General features: G+C 37.6%; 1 protein-coding gene and 1 long non-coding RNA gene across 2 annotated transcripts; one reads left to right on the top strand and one right to left on the bottom strand.

Moving 5' to 3' along the window:
* Positions 1-440: 440 nt before the first annotated feature.
* LOC120853115 lies at positions 441-1,546 on the bottom strand. Its single transcript, XR_005718714.1, has 2 exons — positions 1,353-1,546; positions 441-681 (listed from the first exon to the last, which is right to left on the bottom strand). It is a non-coding gene; the product is annotated as an uncharacterized LOC120853115 (long non-coding RNA).
* Positions 1,547-1,548: 2 nt separating this feature from the next.
* TMX1 (thioredoxin related transmembrane protein 1) lies at positions 1,549-15,781 on the top strand. Its single transcript, XM_040226771.1, has 8 exons — positions 1,549-1,892; positions 4,693-4,808; positions 6,742-6,787; positions 8,766-8,894; positions 10,835-10,880; positions 10,977-11,078; positions 11,193-11,259; positions 14,156-15,781. Exons 1-8 carry the CDS (start codon positions 1,741-1,743, stop codon positions 14,335-14,337), a joined length of 840 nt encoding a protein of 279 aa, XP_040082705.1. The 5' UTR covers positions 1,549-1,740; the 3' UTR covers positions 14,338-15,781.
* Positions 15,782-16,768: the final 987 nt, after the last annotated feature.

Genomic DNA, 16,768 nt, shown 5'->3' with positions numbered 1-16,768 from the left:
AAAAGAGAGAACAATAAGAATTAAAATGTAAATTTTTGTCTTGCACAACCAGGTAGACCTTGGGGCTCTTAACTGAAATGTAAAACTAGGAGGAGAATCTAGAATTTTACTTTTTGAAACTGTTATATTTAAGCTACATATTAGATATCCAAAAGATGTCCAGCAAAGAATTGAATACAGTTGAAAAAGAAATGTCTCAAAATGGAGTTATTTGTCCCCCATGACAGCAAACCAGGCTTAAGGAGGCAATCTCATGATAAAAACCTTGCCAGTTCTTTTCCCCTCAGAAAGACCAGAAAAATAATACTTTCTTTACTTTTGTTAATAACTCCCTCCTCTCACCCTTCTTCCTATGAAAGCCTTCCATTTTGTACAACCTGAAGGAGAGCTCTTCTAGCTGCTGGATGGGATGCTGTCTGATTCAAAAATCACCTAATAAAGACAGGTGGATCTTTAAATTTATTTGGTTGAATTTTGTCTTTTAACAATATACATGTCTGAAGTTCCAAGAAAGGTGAGAGCTGCAACGACAGGCATATTGATGGCTTTTAAAGCCAGAATTAAGGTTATCTGGAAGAGTGTGTGGATATAAAAGAGAGGGGGCCAATACAGCATACCAGAGCAAGCCAATGTCTGGAAGTCAAGTACAGAAGGACCGCCAAGAAGTTTCAGAAGGAGCACCTATGAGAAAAAGAGAGGGTAAGAAAAAAAAGCAAATGAGGCACCATATTGCACCTTTCAAGAAAAGTATGTGACAGAATGCTGCTGGCAGTCAAGAAAATTACCAGTGTCCTACGAAGGGCCTTGCACCGAAGCGGTGGGGAAATTAGCCAAATGAATTGAGTTTAGGAGAGAATGTGAGGCCAGGAGATGTAATGGCAATTATTCAATTATTTTCATTTGACTGATTAATACTTTTTAAAGACAGCGCTTATTTTGATTTGCATTTGTATTTACAAGTGCTTGGGAAAAAATCTTAAGTATTTATTACAAACTATGTATCTTGTCCCATTTTGAATTTCTTATCTAGTTATTTCTGTAACTAATGATTTACAAAAAACTGAGGGATAACATACATCCTAAAGTGCATACAAGTGGATGAAACACGTACAGGTCGATGGTTTTTTAACATATGTGTAAACCCGTGTAACTACTTTTCAGACCAAGATATACAATATAAAGGGAACCCATGAAGTCTCCCTTATGGCCCTCCAGGCTCTCTAATCCTCCAGAAGTAAACCGATATTCTGACTCATATAAACATCCATTAGCTTTCTTACGAAAATTTCCCAATGAAACAAAAGAAAACTCTGACGAGCATTTAATTGGAATCTGCTTTAGAGTAAACTTACCAACTGTATTCAGTAAGTATAAATGTCAAACATTTGGCGCCAAAATTCTGATGCAAATTTTTAAGCCTTTCCTCTCCAAAGTCCCGCCCCATTTTGTTCACCACGCCCTCGGTTCATTCTTCTTGCAAAACGGCTCTGGAGCAAAGCAGAAAGAAGGAAGAGAAGCGTCTCTGTCATGCGCACTAGGGGCGCTCCCTTTTTCTTTCCTCAACCAATCCACTAGGACCGGCTTCGTTGTGCGCATTGCGCGTCCTCAAGGTGCGCGCGTGCGCGCGAGCCCTGCCGCGCTCATGCGCACAAACTGATCAGCGGGCTCGGGCGGAAGTGAGGAGCTGCTGCGCGGAGGTGGGGGCCGTCTCGCTCGCGGTGGGTGGGTGAAACGGCCGACATGGCGCCCTCCGGGAGTCTCCGGATCCCGGTGGCAGTGCTGCTACTGTTGCTTTGGGGAGCTCCCTGGGCCCACGGGAGGCGGAGCGACGTGCGCATCATCACGGACGAGAACTGGAGAGAGTTGCTGGAAGGAGAGTGGATGATAGAATTGTGAGTGCAGGGCTGTGGTCTCGGGGCCCCTCGGTGGGCTGGGGTCCTAGATCCAAGTTTGGACCCCCCCAGTATCATCTTCACTCCTCTCGTGCGGATCCCAGGCTGCCCGGGACTGCGACTCTGAGCTGTGGGGCAGGAGCCCCCCGACTCCTCGAGATTTCCTGACTCCTGTTGGGATCCTCCACTGTCTTGGTCTCACCCTCTCCTCGTTTCTTACCGGGGGAATGCTCTTAAATTTCCCCTAAAGTGTGCGTCTTGGTGTGGTTGCTCGGGCTGAGGTTCGCTTGTGAGGTTACGTTCAGCTTTGAATTCTCTCAACTTTTCTTCATGGCCTTGGGGTTGGGGGAGGTGGGTCTCTCTACTTCCTATATAATTATTTATTTGGGAATGAGTCTTCAGAGACTCACAGACTTTCTTCATCAAACTATAAAAGAGGGAATGGAAGTCTCCTCTCCTTTTCTCTAATTACCCTTTAAAAGTAGTCCACTTAGAATGTTACAGTTGGAAGCTTTTATTTTAAATTTTATTTTATGAATTAGGCATATTTTAAATGCCAAATAAGTTCAACTTGGGTTATTTTTATTAAAAAATCCTCATTTCCTGTATCATTGTTTTGTTTTGTTTTTTTTTTTTTTGCTTTTCTCTGCCAACATCTTACCCTTGGGTGTGTGTTTTTGCAACGTACTGAATGTTATGGGTTGTTAATCTTATGTTTCCTAAGTGTTACTGCATTAAACAAGCTGTTCGAATAAAGTCATGTCTGTGCTAATTCTGTTATAATGTGTCCCTTTTGTATCGGTAGATAATAAACTATTTGCCTTTGTTTTTGTCGCTAAATTGGTGGTGGCAGTATTACTGATATCAGTGGTATTAGTGATATTAGTAGAAAACACCCATTTTGAGTGTTAACTGGTGATGGACAGGGAAGCGTGGCCTGCTGCAGTCCATGGGGCCGCAAAGAGTGGGACATGACCCAGCCACTGAACCAAACTGAAACACTTCTAAGCACTTTACATACATTATCATATTAAATTCTTTACAAATTCTGTAAGATACGTCTTATTTCCTGGATTTTACAGATGAGAGACAGAGCTTTAATTAATATGTTCAGGTATTGCGGTAGTGGCTTTCTTTTTGTCTCCAGAAACTAACGCAGTGTAGATACGCAGAGGTTATTAGAACAACCCCCTTCCTTAACAAGATTCAGGTGGGTGTTTTCCTGTATGGTTGGGTTGCCAGTTAGGGAGGAAGGTGAAGGTGGACAGCCCCAAGGGAGAACCCAGAAGGCCAGATCAATAACTCCAGTCATAAAATCAAACAAGGCATAGAACATTAGGGGAAATGTTTGTATAGTATGCATATAGTTTGTAACTCAGTGAAACAATTTTCAGAAACTGTTGAAGATGCAGGAGTGAGGAAATACAACCAGGGACAGCATTTGGTTTTCATTGTCCTCAGTAACTTGTTTTGGATTGTGCCCATAAGATACTCAACAATTTCGTAAATAATGTGTTGAGCAATCGTGATTATGAATTCATATGTAAATTACTATCCCGTATTACTCAAGGAGATTTTTTTAATCAACTTAATTGATCAAACTATATCAATATAGCAGTCAAAAGTGAAGTATTAGGGGATTTGAATTAGAGCATCTGTATGAAATTAAGAATACATATACCATAGTATTTTTTCCCTTAGCTTACTGAATATGAAGTTAACCTTATAAAAAGCACCTAAGAAACAAAAGCAACTTGAAAAAGGGTCTAATATTTCTAATACTAGGCTGCTTCTATTACAAGGTAGTTGTCTTATGTTAAACTTATTTTAATCAGGAATTATGTTACAGAGATACTTTGATTGCAGTTCAAGTTATTGTTGTGGACTTTGGCTTTTGTGTGTGGTACTGGTCTCTTTCCACAATGCCGATTACTTTTAGAAGTTTTATTTTCATAAAATAAGAAAACGGAAAATGAAGTACAGAAACTGTATTATGTTTAACAGGTATAGGTTTCATTCTGACTGGTTCCATTAAAAAAAAAACTGCGGTAAATTATGAGATAATATACAATATGGGAAAAGTTGAAAGATTCAGGGCCTTTCAAGGGAATACCGGAAGAGTAATTAAAATGCTTAGTATGCTTGGCCACAGATTTGAAAACCCAACGTTGACCAAGGTCCGGCCAAAGAATTTCATTTGGCCTGCCTAGTGTTTGTGTCTGGGTTAAGTTTTGGGGTAGCATTTTTACATAAAAATGAGGATTTTCAGCTCCTTTTAAATTAGAATAGCCTGCAGCCCTGGGCCAGCTTCCCTGGGGCCAGCTGTTCCCCTGACAGTCAAGCTGGGTAGTGTTTCCCTCTTTAAGATGAGGCGCGTGTTTCCTATTCACCACAGCGCTGGGTGCTTCCTTTTTTTCATACTAGCACTTTGCATTTGTGACTCTTGCACATAAAATTATTAAAACTGATGAACCCCAAATTCGGCTTTGAGCTTTCTGGCCCCATTATATAGAGAAATCCAAAGGTTTTTAAAGAGCTGTTTTGCACATTAAAAAGTCCCCTTGTGTCTTAAGAACTTACTCTCAGAATTACTTTTCTGTAATTAGCATTATCAATACATAGTTCTTGATTTCCAGAGTGTTAGATTCATATTTAAAACCTTTTCGTCTTCACAAAGTTAAACCACTTTGCTATCTTGTTTTTAAAAGATGTTCTTTACAAATAATACATTTTAGAATTTTTATCCCCAAATGCTCATATTAGAGTGTTTTAACTTGTCTTTTTAAACTGTATTTCTTAGTTATGCTCCATGGTGTCCTGCTTGTCAGAATCTTCAACCAGAATGGGAAAGTTTTGCTGAATGGGGAGAAGATCTTGAGGTTAATATTGCAAAAGTTGATGTCACAGAGCAGCCAGGTACTGTAAGTCTCTGGTTCATTTTGTTTCTTTGCAGGTTGGGAATGTGTGTTGACCCTGTTTTCCACATTACATGGTCTTAATTCTGCCTTTGATTGGGTTTTATGAACAGCTGGATAAGCTGATTTACCCACTTCCTTAATAAGGGTTCAGTGTGAAGTGTGTTCCCTGGTTGTGACCGGCAGCTTAATTCTTTTCTGTATTTCTGTAAGGGAACTTGGAGGCATCTCCCTTCCCTCACTCTTCCCCACGTAACTTCCTCTGATCTTTTTTCCTCAGCATCCCAGGCCCCAGACAAGTACGTAAGACATCTATGAGAAGCCCTACAACCTTTGGCTCAGGTGAACATTGGTCACCCCAGCATTTACATCTGTACCAAGCTTAGAATAAAGAACATGTGGTTGAAATTCTTTGTAGAGTCCAGGTCACATTCCCCGACAAATTATCTAAGTCTCTGCAGTTGGGTTCCAAATTTAATCTGTTAATAATGATTTGAGAATATGGGCTCTTAATTACAAAGCCCTTATGGTTGTGGCCTCTTGACTTGGCTCCCTGGACAGGTGTCAAGCCATGCCCTTACGTGACGCTTCTTACCTGTTCTTGGCCATGGTAAACTTGGATTCTTGACTCTGCCCCATCCCAGATGGGAATAATCTCTAGTATTTGGTGAGTACTCACTGTTATAGGTACGGCTCCAAGTGTTTTGCATTTATTTTGTAGTCCTTACACAACCTTGTGGGATAGATAATATCCCAGTTTTACAGATGTGAAAGCTGAGCCATAGATTGATCCTTTATCATTTTCATGTTTAACACATGGTTAATGTTAGCTGATATTGTTACTCCCGACCTTTTGAAAGAGTCAATTCGTTTTTAACAATACTTTAGAAACTCTGTGCTTGTTTTTTGGTTATCAAATGCAATTTCATTTGGTTTTAGACATAAGACTACAGTTATATTGTGCTGCCCCATGACTCATTGCTAGTAATCTTATAGTAGTATAATTGACCAAATGTTTATATGTATATATGGGAAATAGATGGGGAAACAGTGGAAACAGTGTCAGACTTTATTTTTTGGGGCTCCAAAATCACTGCAGATGGTGACTGCAGCCATGAAATTAAAAGACGCTTACTCCTTGGAAGAAAAGTTATGACCAACCTAGATAGCATATTCAAAAGCAGAGACATTACTTTGCCGACTAAGGTCCGTCTAGTCAAGGCTATGGTTTTTCCAGCGGTCATGTATGGATGTGAGAGTTGGACTGTGAAGAAGGCTGAGCGCCGAAGAATTGATGCTTTTGAACTGTGGTGTTAGAGAAGACTCTTGAGGGTCCCTTGGACTGCAAGGAGATCCAACCAGTCCATTCTGAAGGAGATCAGCCCTGGGATTTCTTTGGAAGGAATGATGCTGAAGCTGAAACTCCAGTACTTTGGCCACCTCATGCGAAGAGTTGACTCATTGGAAAAGACTCTGATGCTGGGAGGGATTAGGGGCAGGAGGAGAAGGGGACGACAGAGGGTGAGATGGCTGGATGGCATCACTGACTCAATGGACTTGAGTCTGAGTGAACTCTGGGAGTTGGTGATGGACAGGGAGCCTGGCGTGCTGCGATTCACGGGGTTGCAAAGAGTCGGACACGACTGAGCGACTGAACTGAACTGAACTGATGTTCACAAATATCTTCAATATTCAGATTTTATGTACTTTTACATTAGGGTAATATATAGTATTTTTTCAAGTTGCTTTAAGTATGTAAATGAAATTTCTTTCATTGTTTATGTTGTACAGCTAAACTGTTTTTAGGTCTAATTTCATATTCTTTGCCTATTAGTATTTAAATAATCGCGTCAACTTTTAAGTAGTAAAAGATTGGCTCATGTAAAACCTTTATGTTCTTTCTTGTATTTAGTTCTAATCTTTCTCATTTGTAGGACTAAGTGGACGATTTATCATCACTGCTCTTCCTACTATTTATCAGTAAGTATTTGAAGATTCTGTAGTTACAAGGGATGCATCATAACATAATCAGAATAGTAGCCTCCAGCCTTGATCATGTGTAAAGAGCATTATATTCAGTAAGTTTATTAGAAGGTTTGTTTTGCTTAGTGCTATCTTAGGTGCCTTTAGCTGGGTGAATGAGGTATGAAATAATTCGAGATCTCAGGGATTTCTAATTGTCTTAGAAAATGACGTGCACAAGAAATAGTGGCATAAGTGATTATGAGCTCAGAGTTGTGGTTAAGTACTATAGGGAATTTGCTAAGGGGGAAAATCACTGCACTGGACTGGTTCCTGGAGAATATGGAGATTAAACTCAACCTTGGAAGTAGAATTGTTAAGCGTGCAGAGTTAAGTGTTCCATCTGAGGATTGTCTCATAAACAGTCATAAATAGGAGCATGGAATGTCTGCACATTAGCTCAGAAAGTGCTCTAGCTCAGCCTTGGGAACAGTGGTGGGTGAAACAGTTAAGTTAGAATAAATACCATTATGTAGTCTTCAGTGTAGGCTCTTTAGTTTGTCTTTATCTTCTAAATTAGCCATAAGAAATCTTAAATCTCTGTATCTGCCCTGAACCTTAAGCTGATGCGTTGACTGCCAGGAGGCACTTGTCTCCTGAAACAAGAAGTCAGTGATTCTGTGTGTATCTTGATTTTCCTGTCTTTTTTTTTCATATTCATATCTGTTTCCCTTTTTTATTTCCCCTTTGTATCTGTTTAAATACCTGTTCTCTATAAGTGCTTCTCATCCTTTCACGCAGTCCTTTTCTCCACATGCCCCTTATTAGTCTCCCAGCTTTCTCAACACTCCTTGAAATTTTCTAGAATTTCCTGCCCTTTTCTTTTAATCATATTGTTTATCATGCCCATTCCCCTAAGTTTTGCCTGTTGAAATCGTACTTATCCTTCAAAAATGTAGGATGCTCGTTTCTCTAAAAATCTTTGGTTTTTTGAGTGGGAGTTAACCTGTAATTTTTTGGATGGATAAAGGGTCCTGTAATCTTACTATAAGTAGTGGGGAGTTTTTGCCTGTAAGTGATCAAAATAGAAGTGTTAAGTAAGTAGGCCTAGACTGGCAATTGGAAATGATGAAGATACAGGAACAGGGAGAGCACTTACGATCCTATGGCAGAGCTCCATACATTGGAGAGGAGGAGGAGGGTGTCAGGAAGAACGCAGAGCAGATGTAAAACAGAATCACTGCACTGCACCAGATGCCTCCAGTGACTTAAAGCTTGATGGCTGAGGTGATGTGCTTATGATTGAAAAGACCAGAAAAATGCCTCAAATTGTTCACCTCTAGTTCAATAGTAGCTAATAAATAGTAAATGTTAGATCCTATTCTAACCACTTTTTCCTGAAGTCATCTTTTTAATATGTGTATTGTGGCTTAAAAGTAATTTTCTGAGCTGTATCTACATACCGAATTTCTTTTTCTCCTCAGTTTTTTACTGAGATATAATTGACGTGTAGGGTTTTCTCTGGTGGCTCAGCGGTAGAGAATCTGCCTGCCAATAGAGGAGATGAGGGTTTGTTCCCTGGTTTGGGAAGATCCCCTGGAGGAGGAAATGGCAATCCACTCCAGTGTTCTTGCCTGGGAAATCCCATGGATGAAGGAGCCTGGCGGGCTGCAGTCCATGGGGTTGTAAAAGTTGGATACAACCTAGCGACTAAACAACAACAAATTGACATATAACTATTAATACTTATTCTATAGTTTTATTATTTGGAAGAGTGTAATAAAGTCTGAAAGCTTATGACTGTTCAAAAATAGAACCTTGGTGGTTAATGAAATATGGGGCTAAGATGTTAAGGGTAGGTAATTAATGTAATTTGCTACTTGTGTATTGCTCATTGCTGATTTTGAGTACAGGATTGATTGTAAAATGAGATGATAGAAATAGCAAAACAAGGTTTATTTATTCAGTGCTAATATTTGCTTCTGATCTTCATTAGTTGTAAAGATGGTGAATTTAGGCGATATCAGGGTCCAAGAACTAAGAAGGACTTCATAAACTTTATAAGTGACAAAGAGTGGAAAAGTATTGAACCCGTTTCATCATGGTTTGGTCCAGGTTCTATTTTGTAAGTATAAAGAGTTTTTCTCTTATTTATTTCAGAATTAATTGGATCATGTATTTCATGTAAATAAGCATTTATATTTCATTTTAATTCTAGGACTGTTAAAATATGTTCAGATTTACTCTGTGATATTTTTAGTTTAGACTTTTATCTTCTAAGTCCAATGGATAGTGTGGTCCTTTTTTAAGGTAGAGAGAGGCATTCTATAGAATTAAGCTGAAAGTCTTGTTAGGAATATTTTGGCTCTGTAAATATGGTCATTTGTATCATCAAAATAATTCCTCTAGAAGTGACATAATGGGTAAAGCTATCATTGGAGCTTAATATTTGAATGAGAAGCCTCAACCATATACTTACTTGTGCTACTTTTAGATTTTACTTCTTGTTTTAATGTGATTGAATTATTCCACCTGTCTGATAACTTTTTTTGTGAATAGTATGGATGAGCAATGTCTTTGGGGCAGTAAGGATTGGGCGTAGCAAGAAGGTTTTTTGTTACTTTCTTGGGGAGCAGAGCCTCACAAGTCATTTGAGAGACCTCTGGGAATATTGAGTTTTTCTGAGGCCATCGTGGACTCACCCTAGTCCAGCTAAGTTATTTTTTCCTGTCCTCTTACCAGTTATGTCTTTGGAGGATGGAGAATTGGAAATACTAGTATATAAGAGAATGCTCTGGATTCTGGGAGTGCAGGAAAGTTTATCCCTAAACAGTGTTTTAAAATAGAAGTTTATCTGTAGGACCTTTTCCTTATACCTCTGAATTGAACTGTTAGAATTCCCCCACTGAACCACCATGCCCACTAAACCCAAGCAAGGTATCTAATGTTCTTGATAGAATCTAATTGAATAGATAGAATAGATAGAATCTAATCTAATAGAATCTAATTAGCACAGGCTGCAGTGAGCCTGCACGGTGATTTATGTTTTGGTTCCTTGTTCCTATTCCCATTTTGTGTTTTAAACCACAGAAGCAACATGATTAAAGTACGTTTCTCTGTTGGAGTGAAAATGTAACTGATTCTGTTTGAAATCTCATGTCAGTAAATGATGCTTGCTCTTTCTGATGGAAGAGTAGGGGTTGCTTGGAAGTCTCTGTTGACTCCTCAGGGCAGCAGTTCATACCTTTCTTGTTAGACTGAATAAAGGGTACTCCTAGGGTCGGCTTGGCAGGGGCACATCCTCCCTGCCCCACCCCAAGACTGGTGATTGGATTAGGCCATTCTGAGTACAGGTGCTCTGGCTTATGTGTGAATTAGTATATGTTGGTGGGTGCCACTTATGCTAGAGAGAACCCACAAACCTAATTTTTGGAGCATACCTTTTTTCTGACTGCCTGTTTAATTGAGTTTAATTATGTGAATATAGTTATTTTTACTTCTGTGGTGACTTATTTCTTAGGTAATTATTTTGTTGTTATTAAACTGTATCAAACTAATACTATTGTAAGTTCTATTTAATTTTAATATGAAAGGAGGGTAATTCTTAGGTGAGAAGGATCAACTCAGCAAGTGCTCCCAGTCTTCCTTCAGGCTCCCTTCCTTATGTGTTTTTTGGAGGATTTTAAGGGTGAATAAGAGTTTCCATTTGCTTATAGTGTGTCTAACATCAAACTATCTGGTTCCATAGAGCTCAACCCATATTCACAGTATATTGGAGAAACCATCAAGTGAAAGGTTAAAGGCAAAACAACAGGAGAAAAGGAAAAAAGATCAAGTGTTCTGTTTGAGGATATTATGTAGTGGCAAAAATTCTGAAACTGTTGATTTTTGCTAATAAGCCTTCTTATGGGCTTGAAATCAGTGATGTATCACTAATCTTGAGTAATATCACCAAATAAATCTGTTGTGTTGGAAATTATAGAGTAGAAAATAGAAAATATAGATAATATACACTCTTCTACTTCAGAGCTGCATATATGAGTTGGTTTTTTCTTTTTATTTTAGGATGAGTAGTATGTCAGCACTCTTTCAGCTCTCTATGTGGATCAGGGTAAGGGCTCAGATTTACTTCTATTTTAAACATTTTGACACTGTCACTTTTTAAAGAAATGGCTATGATTTTTATTTTTTTTCCTTTTGATTTTAGACTTGCCATAACTATTTTATTGAAGACCTTGGATTACCGATTTGGGGATCATATACAGTGTTTGCTGTAGCAACTCTGCTTTCAGGACTGTTATTAGGACTTGTAAGTTCTTCATTTTTGGAGTACTAGGAAGAAAAATATTTTAGAGTTTTGCAATTTAATATAATTACTCTAGCTTTTTATTATACATTCAGATTCTTCCGTTTATTTTTGCAGTTCATGATATTTGTGGCAGATTGCCTGTGTCCTTCAAAAAGGCGCAGACCCCAGCCATACCCTTCCAGTAAGTATATTTTTAAACTTTTTTGTTTATTGTAATTCCATTCATTTCTGTAATAAATACACTCACACACATAACAGGTTGCCTTTCTAGCCAGGGTTTCTAAATTTGGAGTAGTGGCAGAAGAGAGATATATATTTCATGTAAGAATGACATGACAGCCCAGTGCATTTAGGAACATAATAGTCATTATTTTGGCTTTTATATTGTGGAGAAATTTAACACTGCATGTACCTTAACAGATATTTGATAACCATTGACATGATGTCAAGTTGTTTGAAAATTCCATAATATTCAGGGATCCATTTGAGTATATTTGGGTCAAAAAAAGTTGAATATATTCCAGTCTTGAAGTCATCTCATTGGTATAGTGACCACATTTGAGGATTTTTCTTTGTGTGTTGGTCAAGTCTAAGTTTTTCTGTTAGGATATTGGGGAAAGCAATTCCTGTCATGGCTTTAGGAGTCTCATTGAAAAGTGAAAGTGAAGTCACTCAGTCGTGTCCGACTCTTTGCAACCCTGTGAACTATAGCCTACCAGGCTCCTCTGTCCATGGGATTTTTGAGGCAATAGTACTGGAGTGGATTGCCATTTCCTTCTCCAGGGATCTTCCCAACCCAGGGATTGAACCCGGGTCTCCCGCAATGTAGACAGGCGCTTTACCATCTGAGCCACCAGGGAAGTCCCATTAGCTGTGTATTTTACTACAAGATGGGAATTAGAATATTCACTGTATTTGTCTTAATATAATTTTACCTACCTATCATTTATTTTTAATTTTGAAAATTATGCTGTTATGAAGGCCTTCTTACTGTTTGTAAAGAACTTTCACTTTCTGTCATCCCGTTTGCTTTTCAGCAGCTCTTTAAAGTAGGCTGCATAAGTGATACTCTTCCCATTTTGTGATTCCCATTTAGTGTGAGTAAACTAAAGCTCTGAGAGATGAACTGTGTTTCCAGGTTCACGTAGAAATGAGAGCTGAGAGTAGAACCTAAGTTGAACTCTTAGCCTGACATTTCTGTTCTGCTGCCTTCATGACTTAGGACTTACTGAGGTCAAAACTTCTGAAATGAAATAGAGCAAGTGCAAAGTCATAGAGAACTGAGCAATTTAGAAACATTTCAGTGAAGATGGCAGTTAAGTATTCATTGTTGAAGAACTGATAGGGTTTTTAAAAAATTTCTTAGATAGTTGCATTGATATCAAAAGTTGCATGCATGGAGGGGAGGGAATAATTTTATTCACCAAGGGCCACTGATCTGTAGGAAAAGTATAACAAGCACAGATTACTTATTGGACAGTTGAGTCGGTAAATGTACGTTTTATTTATATTTTTTGCTTAGAAAACCTTAAACCTAACAACAGATTTGTCTTAGGTAATCTGTTATATTGCTGATGTTAATCCATACTTTAATGTGATATTGCCCCTTCTATACCAGGCTTCTGGATTTGAGTTGTTTTCCATTTTGTGTTTTTGGCTTAGATTTTAAGTTGCTGGGAAAAGACCCAACTAAGTCTAATTTTAAGCGAAATAGGAATTTATTGGTTCATGTAGTGAGGAAGCCAGAGGACAGTTGACTAAATCCTAGGGCTCAAATGTTTCTGAATTGCTCAGTTCCCTATGACTTTGTGCTTGTTCCATTTGGGGCTCTTTTTAGTCCTGAGCATAGCATAACTACAGAAAGCTGTAGCTCATAATTCCAGAGTAAGCTCCCTATACTCACCTATCTTTTGAAAAAATTCTGGTGTACTCTGCTTGTGTAGAGGCCTCACTTTTTTTTTTAAAACTGTAAATCAGAATTTCTCAGCATTGGCTCTGTTGGTCTTTTGAGCTGGGTAATTCTTACTTGTGACAAGCTGTCTTTTGTACATTATTGAATCTTTAGCATCATTCCCCTGGTTGCCAGCAGCACTGCCCCTCTCAGTTGCAGCAATCAGAAATATCTCCAGACATTGCCAAGTGTTCCAACAGAATCACCCCTGGTGGAGAAGCACTGCTCTTAACTGTTGTTTATACTCAACTACAGCTGCATGGGATGGGGCATAGGGAAGGAGTTAACCCAATAGAAAGAGATATGCCAGACAGATCAAACAACAGATTGTCCACTGTATGGGAATTCCTTCCTGTGGCCTCTTCTACATTATACCCCCTTTTCTTCCTGCTCCATTCTGCATTGCCTAGGATTAGGGATGGTCTTGGACCACTGAACAGAGAAAAGCTCGTTAGCCAGATTCTGTGTTCTGTATCTTAGTAACATGGTATGTTCTAAGTGTTCTAAGTTTAAGTTAACTTGCAGTAGTTCCTATTAACAACTGGGGTGGGGGGATAGTGTGCGTGTGTACATACTAAAAAAGTAATTGAGCTGTATACTTAAGATAGGTATATTATGTTGTTTGTAATTATGCCTCAGTAAAAGTATATATGTGGAGAGGAGGAGGCACATTTATGAATCCACTTAAAAAAAATCATGTCTAGGAAAAGAGCTTTCATCTGATTCTTGTTTGCCTGGGAGCTGAAACAAGGGTACTATTGAAGTTTGTCTTATTATCTTTATTAGCTAGAAGATTTAATAGTAAATTAATATAGTTTTATTTAATGCAGTCTATTTTCTTATAGGCATCCATATTCACAGCATTAATTCTGATTCATTAATTTCAGTTCAGTTTATGAATAGGTGGGTAATAAGAATGAATTCGGTAAGTAAAATGGATCTTCCAAACCAGTTATTTTTATAGTGTCATTTGTTCTTAAATACAGCTTTTTTCCTTTTGGAAATCCAAACATGATTGATAAATCATTGGAAAGCAGTTTATGGGCATATGAATTGTGTCTTGATTGTACTCTAACACAACTCTTAATACATCAACAACAAAACACTTCTGGTTTTTATGTTTAAGGAAAATTACTACCAGAATCTTCCCAACCTTTGAAAAAAGTGGAGGAAGAACAAGAGGCTGATGTAGAAGATGTTTCAGAAGAGGAATCTGAAAGCAAAGAAGGAAAAAACAAAGACTTTGCACAGAATGCTGTAAGACAACGTTCTGTGGGTCCTTCACTGGCCACAGATAAATCTAGTTAATTTTTACAAATATTTTCATATGATTTTGGCAGAAACAGAAGATCGAGCATTTGTTTTGGTTTGAAGTGAACTATGACTTGCTTGTACATTGCAAGGTTCAGCCTGGATTGTCATTAGGTTGAACAGTCTACCTTCGGAAAATAAAAGTAGCACTGGAAAAAATAGGATTTGAAAACAGTATGGTGGTTCAAACAGTTCTTTCATTTTTGGAAAATCTGGTGCCAAGCAATAAAATTTCTGTATGTTTGTTTCATAATAACTTTCAAGTCTGTGTTGAAAAATTACATTTCCCAAGTATTGCATTATTGAGGTATTTAAGGAGATTACTTTAGAGAAGAAGATTTCTCATTTGATATAATTTTTGTCAGTTTCACTGTGTGAAGAGAACATATTTCCCATTAATGGGAACTTTGCCCATTGTCTCAAGAAATGTGTATTTCAGTAACAACTCTGAAACCTTTTATCTCCTTTAAAGTCCAAAATTTATTCATATTTTTAGATTATGCGACTAATAAAAACTACCTTACTTGAATTGCAGTTTTCTACCCATGATAATACAGGATATATTTAGAAAGTTTATAAAGGTTGGTTGCCTTTTTTGTTCTCCTGTGTTCAGTGTATGATTTGTATTTTTCTTACCATGGGTTGCATTTTTTATTTTCCAAATTGGACAATTTCCTGGAAATGTCTTTCATGTTTTAATAAATTGTTTCAAACTGAAGTTTACTGAAGAATACTTAAAGTGAAGAGCCATCTGATAACTTAAAATTTTAGCTACTTGTTTCAGATTTTACATCATTTTTGTTGAACCTATACTTGAACTTCTTTTTTTGGGTGTGAAGGTGAACATTCCTGATTTTTATTTGATTTTGTGGAAGAGCCTTGGTATTTTCTGTTTTGAAAATTCACAGAAGCTTAATATGATATAAGGTTAGTATTCTACTCAGGAAAAAGCATCTTATAGTTTGTGTTTTCAGTGTATATTTGTCCTCATCCAAAAAAGTTCTTAGTTGATTGTACCAAGTCAACATATGTTTGATGATTTAAACTCATAAAGTTTTATGTTTTTGAAAAGACAAACTATTCTGTACTTTCTGTTGTGATATTTCACAGATGGGTATCAGCAAGATGGGACATTTAATATATTTTTACTCCTTCAAGAGAATAGTTTTCACCTTAACAGCAAAAGAGGAAGTGGGTGGAGCCGTGGGGCAGCAGTAAAGAAATGTATTAGCTACAGTAAAAGGAAAAACCATAGATACTCTGAATGGATCACTTCTCTGTTATGGTAATAGACAGTTTCTATAATGTCCCCTTTAAAGACCTCTCCTTTAGAATATTAAATATTCTACCACTGAAGAGTTTGGATGTGTAATAAGTTTGTGATGCTTTAGAAAAATCTAAGCACAAAATAAACTTTTCTAAGTGCTTCACTGAAGCTGAAGGCAAGTGTGATTTCTAATTGATCTTAATTACTACTTAATATTTAAATATTTAATTGATGCTTAATATGTATTTAACAGTGTTCAAGTGAATAGTGGTGTCACTGTATATGTACTTGATAACATGTAATCAAAAGGCTAGAGTCATATATATCTCTTTGTTATCTGAGATGGTCAAGAAATGCTGCTCATTAATTAAGCATTCTATTTTTTTAGTCTTACACATCATATATTTTTAAGTATTTAAGTGATTAAAAAATGTAATATGTGCAGAAAGTTATAGGCAGACTGAACATGTAGACTTGATATTTCAGAAAAGATATGTATCTTGTATTTCTTCAGGATTGTCACTGTAGATACCTGAATAGTCCATTTTCTCTCACACCAGAGGCTTACTTACAGAAACTATGGGGATCATTTTACATTTAACAGACCCCTTTTGTTTCTGCATTGGTTTAAAGGGACTCCACATGGCAACTTAGCTCCAGATCATCTCACGAGTGAATAAGATGCAGGAACAGCATCCTGGGGAACCCTGCTCCCCTCCCTGCCCTAGGCATTCAGCTCCATCATTGAAGTATTGAAATCTCTGATCACTAGAAAATACAGCATTTACTATGTACTGCCTAAATACTTAAATGAGCGAGATGGACAAGAGTTTAATGATTCCATAGGTAACATTTTTCATTCATTGAGTATTGGAGTGGTGCTATTTTTCTGTGATTATTTAGTCTACTGCGGTATGTGATAGCTGAGCCTTATATGTGATTCAGTTGAAGGCTCAGAGAACTGGCAGAAATAGGTAAAATTTGAATCTACAAGATTTCGAGTGTTATGCTTTTCTTCAGTGTGAGTACTGCGTGTCTAGCAATTTATATATGAAAATACAATTTAGAATTTGACTTCTATCAGAATATTGCAACAAATGCTATTAAGAAATAACCAGAACTCAGTACTTACAGTCCTGTGTTATTGGGTAATATATAAAG

This window comes from Oryx dammah, unplaced genomic scaffold, assembly GCF_014754425.2.
Source record: "Oryx dammah isolate SB20612 unplaced genomic scaffold, SCBI_Odam_1.1 HiC_scaffold_26, whole genome shotgun sequence".
NCBI lineage: Eukaryota > Metazoa > Chordata > Mammalia > Artiodactyla > Bovidae > Oryx > Oryx dammah.
Note: the sequence above shows the minus strand (reverse complement) of the source record. Positions and strands in the feature narration are given on the sequence as shown.